Source organism: Mustela nigripes, chromosome 10 (assembly GCF_022355385.1).
Source record: "Mustela nigripes isolate SB6536 chromosome 10, MUSNIG.SB6536, whole genome shotgun sequence".
NCBI classification, from domain to species: Eukaryota; Metazoa; Chordata; class Mammalia; order Carnivora; family Mustelidae; genus Mustela; species Mustela nigripes.
Window position 1 is genome coordinate 67,245,484 of NC_081566.1, and position 16,568 is coordinate 67,262,051.

General features: G+C 52.6%; 1 protein-coding gene across 4 annotated transcripts; it reads left to right on the top strand.

Annotated features, from left to right (window-relative positions):
• Nucleotides 1-12,892: 12,892 nt before the first annotated feature.
• S100A2 (S100 calcium binding protein A2) lies at nt 12,893-16,258 on the top strand. Of its 4 annotated transcripts, none has more exons than XM_059414193.1 (3): nt 12,893-13,061; nt 14,620-14,787; nt 15,792-16,258. In XM_059414193.1, the coding sequence occupies exons 2-3, from the start codon at nt 14,647-14,649 to the stop codon at nt 15,942-15,944; spliced, it is 294 nt and encodes a 97-aa protein (XP_059270176.1). In that variant the 5' UTR covers nt 12,893-13,061; nt 14,620-14,646; the 3' UTR covers nt 15,945-16,258. The 4 variants fall into 4 exon arrangements, with proteins under 4 accessions (XP_059270176.1, XP_059270175.1, XP_059270174.1 ...); XM_059414192.1 differs by lacking the exon at nt 12,893-13,061 and adding an exon at nt 13,476-13,683 and having other exon boundaries at nt 15,795-16,258; XM_059414191.1 differs by lacking the exon at nt 12,893-13,061 and adding an exon at nt 13,487-13,683.
• The last annotated feature ends 310 nt before the right edge of the window (nt 16,259-16,568 follow it).

Below are 16,568 nucleotides of genomic sequence, written 5' to 3' on the forward strand. Positions count from 1 at the left end.
AAGGGTCCTGGGATCGAGTCCCGCATCGGGCTCTCTGCTCAGCAGGGAGCCTGCTTCCTCCTCTCTCTCTCTCTGCCTGCCTCTCCGACTACTTGTGATTTCTCTCTGTCAAATAAATAAATAAAAAATCTAAAAAAAAAAAAAAAAAAAAGAAATGTATAGGCTCTGAAGAATAGCCATGAACTGTTTTTAAAAAAAAAAAAAAAAAAAGAAAGTCCAAGTTTGCATCAGGTTCGCTGCTGGTGTTGTACCATCGCTGGGTTTGGACAAATGTGGAAAGACATGTATCTATCAGTATAATATGAGGCAGAATATTTTCACTTCCCTACAAATCCTCTTCTGTTTTTTTTTTTTAAAGATTTTATTTATTTATTTAATGGACAGAGATCACAGATAAGCAGAGAGGCAGGCAGAGAGAGAGGGGGAAGCAGACTTCCTGCTGAGCAGAGAGCCCGATGTGGGGCTCGATCCTAGGACCCTGAGATCATGACCTGAGCCGAAGGCAGAGGCTTAACCCACTGAGCCACCCAGGCGCCCCTATTAAAAAATTTTTTTAAAGTAATCCCTATGCCCAACATGGGGCTTGAACTCACCACTCCAAGATCAAGAGTTGCATGTTCTACTGACTGAGCCTGCCAGGCGTCCCTGTGTTTTTATTTTATTTGTCTTGAGATATTTTCTAATTTCCCTTGTGATTTCTTCTTTGGTCTCCCGGTGGTTCAATTTCTACATATATTTGAATTTTCTAGATTTCCTATTGCTATTGATTTCTAGTCTCACTCCACTGTGATTAGAAAAACATTTGGTTGGATTCCAATCTTCTTAATTTTGTTGACTTGTTTTGTGCCCTAAATGTGATTTGTCCTGAAGAATGTTCTATGTGTACTTGAGAAGAATGTGTACTCAGTGGCTGTTGTGTGGAGTAGTCTGGTGGGTCCCTAGGGGTATGGTGCTATCGCAGTGTCTGTGTCCTTATGGATCTTCTGTGTGTGGAGGAAAATGGATGGTATCAAACCATTGTGAGGTTTAGGTTTCACTGAACACACGCTTAAAACGGTCTTAATGGGGGAGCTTGGGTGGCTCAGTGTGTTGAGCATCGGGCCTGGGTCATGATGTTGGGGTTGTGGGATCGACCCTCCAAGTCAGGCTCCATACTCAGCATTTCCCTCTCCCTCTGTTTCTCCCCCTGCTTGCTGATCTCTCTCACTCCCCCCTCCCCAAAGTGCTCTCTCTCTCTCTCTCCCCACTTCTCTCTCTCAAATAAATAAAGCTTAAAAAGAAAAAACAGTCTTAATGGTTTCGTTTAAAAATGTTACAACGTTGGTTCACCTGGGTGGCTCAGTCGGTGAAGCCTCTGCCTTTAGCTTGGGTCATGATCTCAGGGTCTTGGGATCTAGTGCCCTGTGGGACTCCCTGCTCAGCGGGGAGCCTGGTTCTCCCTCTGCCTGCTGCTTCCCCTGCTTGTGCTCTCTTTTTCTCTCTTTCTGAGAAATAAATAAATAAAATCTTAAAAAGAAAAAAAGTTTAAGAAACCACAATCTAGGGGCGCTGGGTGGCTCAGTGGGTTAAAGTCTCTGCCTTCGGCACAGGTCATGACCCCAGGGTTCTGAGATCAAGCCCCACATCGGGGTCTCTGCTCAGCAAGGAGCCTGCTTCCTCTTCTCTCTGCCTGCCTCTCTGCCTGCTTGTGATCTCTGTCTGTCACATAAATAAATAAAATCTTAAAAAAAAAAAAAAAAAGACAAGAAACCACAATCTAATCCAAGGCTCACTTGGTACTCCTGACAGTCTGTGATGGAGAAGTCCCCATCCACGTTCTGCAGATGAAAACCCGGAGGCTCGTGGAGGTGACAGGACTTAGCGAAGGACACACAGCTGGTCACCAGTGTCCCCCCAGCCCAGAGGTCTTCCACTAACTCTGGGCCGGCTGCCCAGGCAGCAGGTTGGCCCCAGGAACTACAATGGGCTAAGACTGCCCCCTTATGGACCCTGGCTGTTGGCTGTGGTTGCTTCTGTGGAAGACCCAGTCATTCATTCATTCATTCATTCAGAATCTAGTGCTTCTGTGCCACCCCCAAGGCAGGCACCGCAGCAACAGCGGCAGCACATCTCAGGAAGAGATGTGCTTCCTGACATCACAGGACTTCCAGTTTAGAGGGGAGGAAGGCTCATAACCATGTGATCACACCAACAAATGGGGGTAACTTCTGAAGGGTCACATTTGTGGTGGCTTTTTTTCTTTAAAGATTTTATTGATTTATTTGACAGAGAGAGCACAAGCAGGAGAGCCACAGGCAGAGGGAGAGGGAGAAGCAGGTTTCCCATTGACCAGGGAGCCAGATGCGTGGCTCGATCCCAGGACCCCAAGGTCATGACCTGAGCAGAAGGCCCATGCTTAACTGACTGAGCCACCCAGCGGCCCACCTCTGTGGTAATTTTTGACAAAGAAGTGTGACCTCTTCTGGGATTGGGGAGCACCTTGGTGGGAACCATGCTGGAGCTGAGATGTGCAAGAGGGGCAGCACAGGCAAAGGGCAGAGCTGAGGGGAGAAGGGCTTCCCAGGCACAGGGACCTTCAGGTGCAAAGGCCCTGAGGCAGGAGAGAGCATGGTGAGCCAGAGTTTCTAAGGGAAACTCGATGGGGCTGGAGCTCAAGAGCAAAATGGACAGAGATAAGAGGCCAGGCTGGAGAGGGGGACAGGACTGGGGGGTCGGTAACCACTGATTGTTGTTGTTGTTGTTGTGTTTAGAGGTGAGAGGAACAGGAGAGGGAGAGAGAGAATTCCAAGTAGACTCCATGTGGTGCAGAGAGATGGATGTGGGGCTTGATCTCAAGACCCTGAGGTCACCAACCCAGCCCAGCCAAAGTCAAGAGGCAGACACGTAACCTACCGAGCCACCCAGGCACTCTTGGATGTTTTTTTTCCAGCAATGGGAGTGCACTTGAGCCTGAGGCCGGAGCAGAGCTGCATTTGGAATAATCTCAGTTGCAATATGAAAAGACTCCAAATAATCTCCAAATGCAATAGGAAAAATCTCAGTTGCAAGAGGAAAAGACTGAGAGCAGAAGGGCAGAGCGGATGCAAGGAGATCAGGGAGGAGGAACGGTTTTTTAAATTTTTATTTTATTTTATTTTTAAAGATTTTATTTATTTATTTGACAGAGAGAGATCACAAGCAGGCAGAGAGGCAGGCAGAGAGAGAGAGGGGGAAGCAGGCTCCCTGCTGAGCAGAGAGCCCGATGCGGGGCTCGATTCCAGGACCCTGAGATCAGGACCTGAGCCGAAGGCAGCGGCTTACCCCACTGAACCACCCAGGCGCCCCAAAGATTTATTTATTTATTTGACAGAGACGATCACTTAAAATAAAACAAATAAAATGTACAGTCTAGTTAAAGGCCTCCACACGCAACCCTGCATTGCACTGATGGTCAGAGCCACCATCTGGAATTGTGTGTTTACGATTTCCTCAATCGCAAAAGAAAATTTTGGTCACATATATACATATTCCTAAGCAATGTATTCTTTAGTATTGTGTGTTTTTGCACTTCATGTAAGTGATAACATAATGTATAGATTCTTCTGCAAAGTTTTTTCTTGCTTAAAATAAGAGATTTATCCATATTGATGGAGCTCTTAATTCTCACTATTGTATCGTATTTCCATGTTTGAATATGCTCTACTTTATTTACCCATACACTTGTTGGTAAATATTAGGACTGTTTCAGTTTTTTTCTCCTTCTTTTAAATAATCTATTAGTTAGAAATCTTTATTACATAAGAGTAAGAAAGCATAATTATAATTATAGTCCATAAAATAATGATTCTTTGGAATTTATTGAGACTTCTTTTGTATCCTAAAGCATATTCAATATTACATGAGCTACATGTGTTAGAAAAGAATGTGTATTTTCTCTTTCTTGAGTGTAGAAGTCTGTATTTGCCAGTGACTTCAATTCATCAGTACGATTATTCAGCTATCTTATATCTCTATTTTTATCTCCTTGATTGTTCAGTTTCTGAGAAGAGTATGTTAAAATCTCTAACCAGGGGTGCCTGGGTGGCTCAGTGGGCTGGGCCTCTGCCTTAGGCTTGGGTCATGGGCTCAGGATCCTGGGATGGAGCCCCGAGTTAGGCTCTGCCTCCTTGTGATCTCTTGCTCTCTGTCAAATAAATAAATAAAATCTTTAAAAAAATAAACTTAAGGGCGCCTGGGTGGCTCAGTGGGTTAAGCTGCTGCCTTCGGCTCGGGTCATGATCTCAGGGTCCTGGGTTTGAACCCCGCATCGGGCTCTCTGCTCCGTGGGGAGCCTGCTTCCTCCTCTCTCTCTCTGCCTGCCTCTCTGCCTACTTGTGATCTGTCTCTGTCAAATAAATAAATGAAATCTTAAAAAAAAAGTAATAAACTTAAAAAACCCCAAATCTCTAACCATTATTTATTTATTTTTTCCAAAAGTTTTGACAGTTGTTCTTTTTTATATTTTGAGGTTCTATTATTGGTCCTTTGGTGTTTATTTTTTTATTTTTGTTTTTTATTTTTTAAATATTTTATTTATTTGACAGACAGAGATCACAAGTAGATAGGCAGGCAGAGAGAGAGAGGGGGAAGCAGGCTCCCCACGGAGCAGAGAGCCCGATGTGGGGTTCGAACCCAGGACCCTGAGATTATGACCTGAGCCAAAGGCAGCAGCTTAACCCACTGAGCCACCTAGGTGTCCCCATTCTCTGTGTCTTGTCCTGTTCCAGCTGGATTCATCCTTGACTGGGAGGCCATGACACAAAGCAGTAAGAGCGTCATCCCGTGGTTTCTTCTTTTTTTTTTTTTTTTTTTTTAAGATTTTATTTATTTATTTGACAGAGAGAAATCACAAGTAGGCAGAGAGGCAGGCAGAGAGAGAGAGGAGGAAGCAGGCTCCCCGCTGAGCAGAGAGCCCGATGCGGGACTCGATCCCAGGACCCTGAGATCATGACCTGAGCCGAAGGCAGCGGCTTAACCACTGAGCCACCCAGGCGCCCCCGTGGTTTCTTCTTAAGCTTCCTTCCCTGCTGTCCTGAGGTGTCAAACTAGGTCTCCAGGGGAAACCTCTCCTCAGCCTGTTCTCAACTTCGGTATTCCTGCTTCAGTCAAAGGGACACTGGGTACCCTTGAAGGGTATGTCCCACCCAAAGGTTAGGGCAGCATGTTTCTGCTTTCACGTAATGCCCTTGCTTAGATCCACCACAACTACATTTGATGGGTGTCCTTCATGATTTGTGGCTTGGAGTCAGACAAGTTTCATTGAACATGGTCTTTTCCTGTCTTTACATGTTGTTGTGTTTGCTTATTCTTAGTGAGGCTCTGAAGTAGAGATTCAAAAATATCTTTACTTTGTCATCTTCCATGGAGAATTCCCTAGAATCATCTTTTTATTGTTTTTTAAAGATTTTATTTATTTATTTGACAGAGAGAGATCACAAGTAAGCAGAGAGGCAGGCAGAGAGAGAGAGGGGGAAGCAGGCCCCCGCCGAGCAGAGAGCCTGATGCGGGGCTCCATCCCAGGACTCCGAGACCATGACCTGAGCTGAAGGCAGAGGCTTAACCCACTGAGCCACCCAGGTGTCCCAAAAAATTTTTAAAAATTAAAAAAAATCATCTTTTTAAAGAATCATCTTTTTAAAAAAAGTTATTATTTTAAAAGGTTTTATTTATTTTTTAACTTACTTATTAGAGAGAGAGTGGGTGTGGGGGGTGGACTAGCAGAGGGGGAGGGAGACAGACAAGTGGACACCCCCTGAGTGTGGAGCCCGACATGGGGCTTGACCTGCGTCAAAATCAAGAGTTGGACGCTCAACCGACTGCACCAGTGAGGCGCCCCTGAGAAATAATGATAGTAATTATTAAGTAGGCTCCATGCCCAGCGTGGGCTTGAACTCATGACCCCGAGATTAAGAGTTGTACATTCTTCTGACTGACCCAGCAGGAGCCTTCCACCCCCTCCCAATGGCTTCCTGCTGTACTTAGAATACAATCGAAACTCTTGACCATGGCCTTACAAGGCCCTGTGTGATTCGACCCCTCCTGACCTTTCTAATTCCGTCTCTGCCCTTCTGCCCCCACCATCCATGGTCCGCCCACAACGCTCTTTTCTCCCTTCATACCCGAACTCCCTCCCATGGCAGGGCCCAGCCTGGAGCACACCCCCCCTCCCATTGTGGGCGACTCCTCCTCCGTGAGTCCCTCCCCACCTACCTGCCCAGGGAGGAGTCTGTCGTCACACCTGGCCGTTTGTGTTCCTCGCCCTTACCAGGATCCAGACGTTACATGCAGGGCCCATCTTCCTCATCTGATTATGTACTCTGCCTGCGCGAGGGCTCTGTGTGTCTTGGTCACTAGTGTATTCCCAGGGCCTGGTGTGGTGTAACTACCGAATACATATTTGCTGAGGGTATGCATGAAGACTGAATTGGAGAGTTGGGTCCTTGAGAGTCACACTGAAGAGTTTGAATGGTGTGGTGTTTGGGGCACCCGGGAATCAGGCCTTGAATCACCTCCATGAGATCAGCAGTTCTGCAACCTAGCACATCACCTTTTCTGCTCCGGCAAGCTCGCATGGGGCTTCCTGCCCCTGGGAGATCCTGGCTGGTAGAAAGAGAACATGTGAGGCCAACGTTAAAATCCAGAATCTGGGGGCGCCTGGGTGGCTCAGTGGGTTAAGCCGCTGCCTTTGGCTCAGGTCATGATCTCAGGGTCCTGGGATCGAGCCCCGCATCGGGCTCTCTGCTCAGCAGGGAGCCTGCTTCCTCCTCTCTCTCTGCCTGTCTCTCTGCCTACTTGTGATCTCTCTCTGTCAAATAAATAAATAAAATATTTTAAAAAAAATCCAGAATCTGTCTTCTCTGATGTCTCACCATTTCCTAGTATTACACATCGGTCTCTTCAAACATATCTCTTTAAACCACTTCCTCATGAGCAACACCCTATAATTTTTAAGACCACTGTTCACCTTCCTGAGTCAACTTTCTTTTTTTGAAGCAGCCCTTAGTCCATCTCTGAGATTTGGGACGCTCCCTGGGTTTATCAGAACACATGAGAATCCCCTCTTGTGTTGGGTGTTTCTGGGAAAGTGGTTATTCTTCCTGCTTTATGTTGATTCCTGTTGGCACTGGTTTTACCAAATGACATCTTCCATCCTTGGAACCTCCATTCTGACAAACGTAGAAACCTGCTGCCCAGGCCTGGGTGCTTGCTGGAATGGTGGCTGGGCTCCAGGCTGAGCGAGGAACCTGCAGGCGGGGGTGGGTGGCTTCTGAGTCAGACAGCAGGTCTCAGACCTATAGGGCTCCGTCGGGGCTTGTGAGTGGGGAAGCAAGTCCCCTAACTGAGGTCCAGCAGTGCCAGGGGACAGTCTGCTTTCCTCGCAAAAACACAGGTGTTGGCGGGGGGACTGGAGATCGGGGGCACAAGGAGTGGTTTGTCCCTGACCATATGCCCTGAGACAGGAGTCTAGTTGATGGTGTGTTCCTCTCCTGTGGCTTCCCAGACTGACCTCCCTACCTTTTCCAGCTGCCTCTGGGGGGTGGGCTCACGGGGAGGTGAGGAGGAAACCAATGCGCAGACTCTCACCCTTTCCTTGTGGACAGAGAGAGGAGTGGAAGGGCTCCGCCCCCCTAGAAGCCCCTCTGGGGAGTGGGTGTTAAATTGCCTCCTCCACAAAGCACTGGCCTGGGCAAGAAGGAAGCATCTGGTGACGGGAGAGAGCAGGGTGGTTGCAAAGGCAGCAAGTTGGCTTCTAGAAGGGTTTGGGGTGGGGGCAGAGCCTGGTCTGGAAATGCGCTGTTGAGGGGAGCGAGGAGGATGGAGGCAAAGAGCAGCAGCACTGGCCATGTGCCGAGCCCCTGCTCTGTGCCGAGCCCTGTTTATCAGCAGCCCAGTCTAGAGGGGAGACACTTAAAGAAAGTGTTATCGAAGTCCCTGTTACAGGGCAGGGGGCTAGTGGGGTTCATGGGAGGAACAGCTACCTATGTGAGTGTGCGCAGGTGCGTGGGTGCGTCTGTGTGCGCACGCGAGAGCAAGTGTGTAAGTGTGAGCGTGCATGTGTGTATGCGTGTGCACGGGAGTGCGCACATGTATGTGTGTGTGAGTGCGTGTGCATGGGAGTGCGCGTGTGTGAGCGCGAGTGCGCACGAGTATGTGTGAGTGTGAGCGCGCATGTGTGTATGCGTGTGCATGGGAGCGCGCTGTGTGAGTGTGAGCACACGTGTGTGCGTGTGCAGGGGAGCACGCATGTGCATGAGAGTGCGCACGTGTATGTGTGGGTGCTCGTGTGTGCGTTGCATGGGAGTGCGTGCACGCGTGTGAGTGTGAGCGCATGTGAGAGCGAGTTCCTATGCGCTAGTGTGCGTGCATGTGATTGTGTGCACATGTGCGCGTGTGTGAGTGTGTGTGAGCATGCGCACGCGTGTGCTCTAGGACATGGGGAGGCCAGGGCCGGGATTCAGGATGCGGCACAGAGATGATCTCAGAGCTGAGTTGAAAGGGTGGCTGGGAGACGGACAGGGAGCAACGGAGGAAGGGCTCTCGGAGAGAATGATGGCTTGGGTGGTCTGGGCATCAGTGACCTTGGAGCCTGGGAGGGCTTGTGACGCTCAGCAGCCCCCTCCGCAGAGTGATGACACATCACGAGGCTTTCACCTGAGCGCTGACACGCTCACGTGTGGATTTAGGAAGATCACTCTGGTGGCAGAGCTGAGAAGGGGGGGTGCCGGGGGCAAGGCCAGGGCAGGAGAAGGGTCCGGTTGTGTCTACAACGGCACTCAAGCAGTGTGACAGCGACAAGCAGCACTGAGAAGGCCGTGGAGGGCAGTGGAGGGAAGCAGGAGGACAGCCAGGTTTCCGGTCTGGGTCATCAGGAGGATGATGGTGGCATCTGTGGTCCAGAGGGTTACCGAGGGAGGTGGAAGACCTGAGGAAGGGCCCTCTCACGTCTGCTTTCCACGGAGGCAAGAGGAGAGGGGTGGGGCTGGAAGATGCTTCCCCAGGCTTGGGGAGGTTGAGCAATGGGGCCAGGGGGCCGGGTGTGGGTGTGGGGGGAGAATGGCAGTGCGCCCTGTTGGAGTGGGAAGGTGAGAGCTCCCAGGGCTTCCCAGGGATCCCGGCTTGCAGAGGAGGCTTTCTGTTGTGACAGCCTATGTTCCTTATGCCTCGTTAACTGTGTAAACCTGGGCAAACTTGCCTGAGCCTCAGTGTCCTCTTCTGTAAAGTGGGTGAGATCGTACCCACTTCTTGGGATAGTTGTGTAAATTAAATGCAATAGTATACAGAGATCACGGAGCACACAGCAGGTGCGCCCCAATGTCAGCTCCTTGGCCGGCCCTGGGAACACCCTCGATCACTGCATGGGGTTACCAAGTTTCCTTGTGCTGATCATGCTATCAGGGGTACTTAGGGATGTTATTTAATGCAGTTTGTTGAGAGAAAATTGGGGCTCCTGGGTGGCTTAGTGGGTTGTGTCTGCCTTCCGCTCAGCTCATGATCCTGGAGTCCTGGGATCCAGCCCCAAGTCAGGCTTCCTGCTTTTCCCTCTCTCTCTGCCCACTCCCCCTCCAAGTTGTGGTCCCTCTCTGCCACCTCCTGACAACCCTAACCCTCCTGACAGCCCAGGGGAGAATGACTGTTGCCCCCTGCCCCCACTCTCTTTGTGTCTCATTCTTCTCCCGTGCACCGTCAGGAGGTGGCATCTCTCACTCTCACTCACTCTCTCTTAATAAATAAATAAATTCGTAAAAAAAAAAAAAGAAAATATTTAAAAATACTTTTTTGGGGGGTAGAGGACTAATAAAAGGGATCGTGTGGTGGAAAGGTGGAAGGTCAGGGGTGCGGTGCACCTGGCCAGGGTCACCTGGTGAACCAGAGGGAATGCCAGGGCTTCAGTCTGGGGCCCCAACACTGGGGCTGTTTCTCTTTCTGCTGTGCTGCCCTGGGGAGAGGAGAGGGGTGTGTGGGCAGAGCTTGGCAGTGTCTGGCCCCTCACTTATGCCACCTTGCTCCTCCCGCCCGGTGCTTGAGGCTTTTAACACGGACAGTCCAGGAAACAGCTGATGTGTCAGGCAGGTGTGAGGCTGTGGGTGTGGGAAGGCCCCTTGGAGGTGAGTCAGCACTGCCTCTTCCTTCCTGAGTCAGGGGCAGAGCGGGTGGAGGGCTGCCGACCAGGTGGAAGGGAGGAGGGGAGGGGTGGGGTGGGGTGGTGAGATCCACTGGCAACTGCAGGTCTCAACCACCAGGGGGCAGGAGCCAGGCGGGGACATGAGGCAGGCCTCTGGCCCAGGCAGGAGCGTGGACAGGGAGCCCTGACCCAGCTATTCAAGCTGGGCACTGGCAGAGTCACCGCTAGTGATGTGCCCATGGCCCAGCTGTGCTCCCTGGAGAATGTGGACCGGAATTGGACTCTGCGGTCATTCTGTCCAGCCCTCCCGTTCTGTTCTGCAGACCGGGAAGGCGTTACTCAACCCACACTGTGAGTTAGTGGCAGATTAATGTGATTTGCACCCATCCCAGGAATCGGGCCGCTTGATGGGCTCCATTTGGGCCTCCATTCCAGGGAAGGAACGGAGCACACAGCAGGTGCGCCCCAATCTCAGCCCCGTGGCCGGCCCTGGGAAGGCCCTGGATCATTGCACGGTGATACTCCAAGGGCTGCCCTGGTAATCACTCTCTCATTTCCTTCTGTTTCTGTGGCGCTCCTTCCTCTCTCCCAGTTCCCACCGTCTCCATCCCTGCTGCTGGGGCCCTTGCTCAGCTCCCTCCCTCCCCAGGCCCCAGGCTGGAGCCCTATTTCCTCAGGGGTTTGCAGCTTCCGGAAGCTGTTTTTCAGCCCAGAGTCTAAGGGCCACTCCTGGGATCTGGAGAAGTTGTGATTTGGTCACAGAACCTGTGCTGTGATTTGGGAGGTGAGGAGGTCCCTTGGGTCTTGAATACTTTCCCCAGCACCTGCGCTGTGCTCAGTAATCATAAACAGTGGTTGGCACAGGCTATGCAGGAGACCTTTGTTCGTGCAGAGACCAGTAAGACCCAGTCCCTGCCCAATGAGCTCACCGTGTGAGGGTGAAGGCAAGAGAAGACTCGCACTGGAATGATTCTGCCCAGAGCAGACACGCTAGTGCACAAGGACAAAAGGAGTCCTTGTTTGGGATGGAGCAGATAGAGATGGGGTCTGGCTGGGCCTAGGGAAGTCTCCACCCAGTAGGTGGCATTTACCGGGCCTTTGAAGGACAGCTGGGATTTCAACAGGCAGCGAGGTGGGGAGCAGGGGTCAGCCCAAGCAGTGGGTCTCAGAGCACCAGCTGCAGGTATGGTGTGTTCAAGGCGCAGGGACCCAGGCTAGGGGGTGTGTGGAGGGTTGGAAAGCTGGTGGGCGCCAGAGTCCAAGTGATGAGGGAGCAGGAGGCTGGCTGAGGACAAAGCAAAAGCTGGCACCTTGCACCCCCCCCCTTCATCCGCTCCCCTCCATATGTGTAGCATTCCTCAGGCACCCCTGACTGCCATAAAATGATAAATAGTTAACTTGCTGAGATCACAATCCTGCAAGACAGGAGTCTCCCTTGGTTTGCAAATGTCCTTGAGATTACAACCAAGAAGTTACCTTATCAATAGCCCAATTTCCAAAGACACAGAACTCAGTTCCTCAAGCCTAATGTCACCCTCCCCTCCATAAAAACCGAAGGAGGTGGAAGTAGAAGGAAAAGTAAGTAAAGTTAAATTTCTTCTAAACCTAAATCTCATTAACAAGGATGCTTGATAGCAGGAATGTAACATTCCACCAGGAGACTCTCAATTGTCTTTACTTGATAGCAACTAAGCCTTCAATATCCTGATAGTATTCTTTGCCCCAATAGCCATTCTGGACACCCTTTTGTCCTCACCTACCCAACTCCTGTGTATATAACCAGCCACTCCTCACAACCCCGGGGCAGCAGCTCTTCCTGCCCACGGGTCCTGTCCCCGTGCTTTAATAAACCACCATTTTGCACCAACGAAGTCTTAAGAATTCTTTCTTTAGTCGTAGGCTCCGAACCTCCTCACCCCACCGAACCTGACTTAGGTTCTGGGACCTTATCACAAGCACCTCACCTCCAGGCCTGGGGAGGAGCCATGGGGGCCACTGTGATGCCTGCGCCTCACAGGCATTCACCAAAGTCCTGAGGTGAAATGGAAGAAGAGCAAAAGGACACGAATGGCGCCCACCGGGCTTTACCCTCGCTGTGAAGGACTTTTGTTTCAAGCTCTACAGGAAATAAGGCTTGATAGGGAGGAGCACTAGCATGGCGGGTTGGGGGGGTGTGCCTGAGAAAGCTGGGGACCCCGGGGCTCCAAGGGCTGACCCCATCTGCACGTTCAGGCTGCCCGAGCCCCGAGGCGGCCCCAGGAGAGAGCAGCCTGGCATCCATCCGATCCTGTCGGTTCTCAGTCCCAGTCCTCTGTGTGTCTGATGCCAAGCTCCCAGAGGGAGCCCAGGAAGGGTCTCCATGCTAGCACCCTTCCCTCCCAGGGTGGGCTGGGGCCTTCGGGAGGAGGCGAGCCCAGCTGAGTCACTGCCTGGGCATCTGGGCCTGGAACAGGGCGGGTGAGTCACCTAGCCCTGGGGCGTTGGGGGAAGGGAAAGAAGCTGCTGGACATCTGGAGGGGGCAGGGAGCCTGTCGGCCGGAAGGGCGGTGCCCAGACTGGTGGGGGTAGACAAAGGGCGGCGTCAGGGGCGCCTGGCGTGGGCGCCTGGCAGGGGGCCGCCCGAAGCCGGGTCTTTTTACAGAAGAAACCCCCTGGCATCCATCTGATCCTGTCAAACCCCGCCCCTGGGCTGGGTCCTGACGGGCCGCAGCGCAGGCCTTTCTCCGGGGGCGGGGCGGGGCGGGGCCTGCAGGGGTGGGGTGAGGAGGGCGGAGACTGCGGCCTGCCCGGCGCGGGCCTCCTGGTCCCGGAGCTGTCCAGCCGCTGCGCACTTGCCCGCTCCCCAAGCCTTCCCGTCTCCGTTTGGACCCTCCAGGGGCGTCCATACAGCGCACCCTGACGGGCTCACCCCGACTGCGCGGTGAGCACAGCGCGGCCGTCTCTCCCCCTCCCCTGGCTCCTTCCCGACGCCTTCCCACCCACAGCGGCCGGGCAAGGCCAGCTTCGAAGCTCCCCGCAGTGAGTCCTCGAAGACAGCTTGCACGCGGGTGTGCGCACACACAGAGACACACACACAGACACACAGACACACACGCACAGACACACACAGGCCTGGGAAGTCCCGGGAGGCTTGGAGCCTCTGACTCACAAGTGAGCTGTGGCTCGCAAGTATGTGTCATACGAGCAAGGCCCAGCCTCAGACTTGAGGCCCACAAACAGGGGCGACTCACCCTGGGCCCAGGCCACCCCTTCCCTGTGACACCGGGACCCCCCCCCGCCCCCCGCCCCCGAACCCCCTCCCAGCTCGGCCTTTCTCTATCGGTGGAGCCGGTGGAGCCGGAGGTCTCTGGGAGGGCGGGGCCGGCAGGGAGCGGCGGGGGGTGGGGGGGGGTGGCGGGAGGCCAGGCTTTGGCTGGTCAGGTTAGGGCAGGTTTGATTCCCTTCAGATGCCAGGTTGGGGGCCTGTGCGGGAGGCATATAAACCTCAGTGTGGGCGCCTGGCCCTTTGCTTTCCTTCCAGAGCCTCTCTGTCATCTGGTCTGGTGAGTTGCTTCTGTCTTGCCGAGGGCTGGTTGTGGGTGCCCCTGGTCTCAGTCTTTGTCTGCAGTTTTTTCATTCTGGGTCTCTCCCTTTGGGGAACCTTGTGTGATGTGCCCAACTGAGGGCTGTTCGAGGCTCTTCTGTGAGGTCTCAGTTTACAGGTTGCTCTGAGGCCTTCTCTTGGGTCTCACGGTCTGGGCATCGCATGCTAGAGACCCTTCTGGGGGCCTAGGCTCAGGAAGAGGAGGTGTGGAGGGTATGCTTTAACGAGAGTCTTGGGTGTTGTTTTTCCAAAGTCCTGGAATCCATCAGGACTTAAGGGACAAGAGCCAGGGATCTCAAGTGTGTGGGCCTGCCTGGGTCCCTGCCCTGAGGAGCTGCATGGTGCCCGGCACTCTGCCCCTTCCCTTCTCTTCCCGAGTGAGAAGGCAGAGCTAGCGGGGTGGGCCCAGGATGTTACTTACCGCCCACACCGGTATGGGGCCTCACCCCAGCACTTCCCCTAAGCCCCCTGGGGGCTGCTCAGAGCATTCTCAGAGACAGAGCCATGGAAAGGATGGCCTGAGTTCTGTCCTGCCGTTCCCAGGGCCCAAGACATGTCATTCCTTTAGTTCCAATCCCCATAGGATCCTTCCTGGTAGGGAGGGTCGCTCAGGGGCCTTCACCTCTGCACTGTCTGATAGAGAGATCTCCCTCGGCTCAGAGGTCTCCAGTGTGTGGGAATGTACGTCTCTCTCCTCTGAGGGTCCTTGGTCCAGTGGAAGAAACATACTTCGACACTTCCTCTGGCCTTAGGGGTCCCTCGTCTGGGGGAGATGACTTCTTAGGGAGGAATGGTCTCAGGGGAGAGGCAGAGAGGGGTTTGGAGAGGCACTTTGGGGCACAAGGGCAGAGTGTCTTGTGGGCTGGGCTGAATGTCCCCATCACCTCCCACCCAGATCCATCCCTGTGGCCCCAGATCCAAGATGTCCAGTCCCCTGGAGCAGGCGCTGGCTGTGATGGTCGCCACTTTCCACAAGTACTCTGGCCAAGAGGGTGACAAGTTCAAGCTGAGTAAGGGGGAGATGAAAGCACTTCTGCACAAGGAGCTGCCCAGCTTTGTTGGGGTGAGTGGGGCTGGCTGGGTTGGGGCGTCCTGATGTGTGTGTGTGTGTGTGTGGGTGCCTGGTGAAGCAGACACAGGGCGTGACCTCATGGGCGGGGGTGGGGGAGTGGCTGGGGCCCAGGCCTGTGGGCGTGTCCTCTCTCTGCTGTCCCTGTGGCTCTCCAGAGGATGGACAGCTGTCCATCTGTCCAGTACCCTGCCTGGGTCAAGCCAAAGCCCAGAGAGCGGAGGTGACTGGTCCAAGAGCTCACAGCTCGCTCGCTCTTACTTTCCTTGTTATACGCCAAACTAAGAAGTTGCACTGGGAGACACGTGTGTGCCCTGGGGCAGTGGCAGAGAAATGCTGTCAGTTTTCAGTTTGCCCCTCCCCTGCCCTGTATTGACTCCTGAAGAATTAAAAAAGTCAGGTCTCAGGCTTTGAACTTGTGGGCATGCCCTTTATTTCTTTAATGCTTTTTTTTGTTGTTGTTGTTGTTAAGCTTTTCTAATTTGGTTTCATTTTGGCTGGTATTAAAATGTTTGCCTTGGGGCGCCTGGGTGGCTCAGTGGGTTAAAGCCTCTGCCTTCTCCGGTCGTGATCCCAGGGTCCTGGGATCGAGCCCCGCATCAGGCTCTCTGCTCAGTGGGGAGCCTGCTTTCTCCTCTCTCTCTGCCTGCCTCTCTGTCTACTTGTGATCTCTGTCAAATAAATAATTAAAATCTTTTAATAAATAAATAAAATATTTGCCTTTCTGAATTCAAACATTTTTAGTTTCTTCCTCAGTGAAGTGGGAGAGTGAGGCCCACCTTGCTGGCTTAGGGAGGACCTGGGTGCTCCCAGCAGGGACAGCTGGAGACCTTCCCAGTGAATGCCCACCTGTCCTCTCTCACGGGGCCTCTTTGTAGCTCCCAGGGCGCGCCCTGCCTACCGCTCACCCACAGCCCAGTGCCAAGGGAGGGTGGGCTCTGACCCGTAGGGGTGTGGGGTGGATGAGCAGCCTCTGAGCCGTTCTGTCTCACTTTCAGGAGAAGGTGGATGAGGAGGGCCTGAAGAAGCTGATGGGCGACCTGGACGAGAACAGTGACCAGCAGGTGGACTTCCAGGAATACGCTGTTTTTCTGGCCCTGGTCACTATCATGTGCAACGAGTTCTTCCAGGATGCCCCAGACCGGCTGTGAAGTGGGGCTCCTGCTTGGCCACAGCCCTCCTGGACCCACGAGGACTCTAGCTACCCCTTTTGTACCCCAAAAATGTTTCTGTTGATCATATTTTAATTGCTCAGTGATGCCCCATCCCCTGGCTGGCTGAGTTGGGTTGCTGGACAATAAGAGCATCCTTAGATCCCACCCCTCTGGGCTCTGACTCTTTTGGAAATCTCCGCAAGGCCAGAGCTGCACCTCAAGTCCCAGAGTTTGGCATTTCAAATACCGGTAAAAATTTGAGATAGTTTGCTAATATTTTTTTTCCAAATAAAGTTATTAAAAAAGGCAAATACCATCCACCATCACTGTCATTTCATAAAAATAGAAAATGCTAACAAAGAAGGAAGGGTATGCTCAGAACAAAGGACAGACCTCGCCGTTCCATACTGTGAGCCATCCGTGCTGCTAAGATCTGTTCAAGAGGCAGAAGGCATCTAAACAACCCAGCAGACCTTCTCACTGAAGACTTCTTATCAGGTTGTAGGCTACAGGCAGTGGCCCTGTTTTAGCAAAGTTGTATTTCTTTCGATACCTGCTTTCAGACGGGTTCCAGTTTGAGTTCATTCTTCTCTTGTGGGTCTCTGCTGAAGCTACCAGGCG

What these genes read in the sequence shown, in the direction of transcription:
- S100A2 (XM_059414191.1), top strand. Translation starts at nt 13,588, where the DNA reads ATGCCAGGTTGGGGGCCTGTGCGGGAGGCATATAAACCTCAGTGTGGG. An exon ending in CCTCTCTGTCATCTGGTCTG is followed by an intron (nt 13,684 to 14,619) that starts GTGAGTTGCTTC and finishes CCTCCCACCCAG; the next exon opens with ATCCATCCCTGTGGCCCCAG. An exon ending in AGCTGCCCAGCTTTGTTGGG is followed by an intron (nt 14,788 to 15,791) that starts GTGAGTGGGGCT and finishes TCTCACTTTCAG; the next exon opens with GAGAAGGTGGATGAGGAGGG.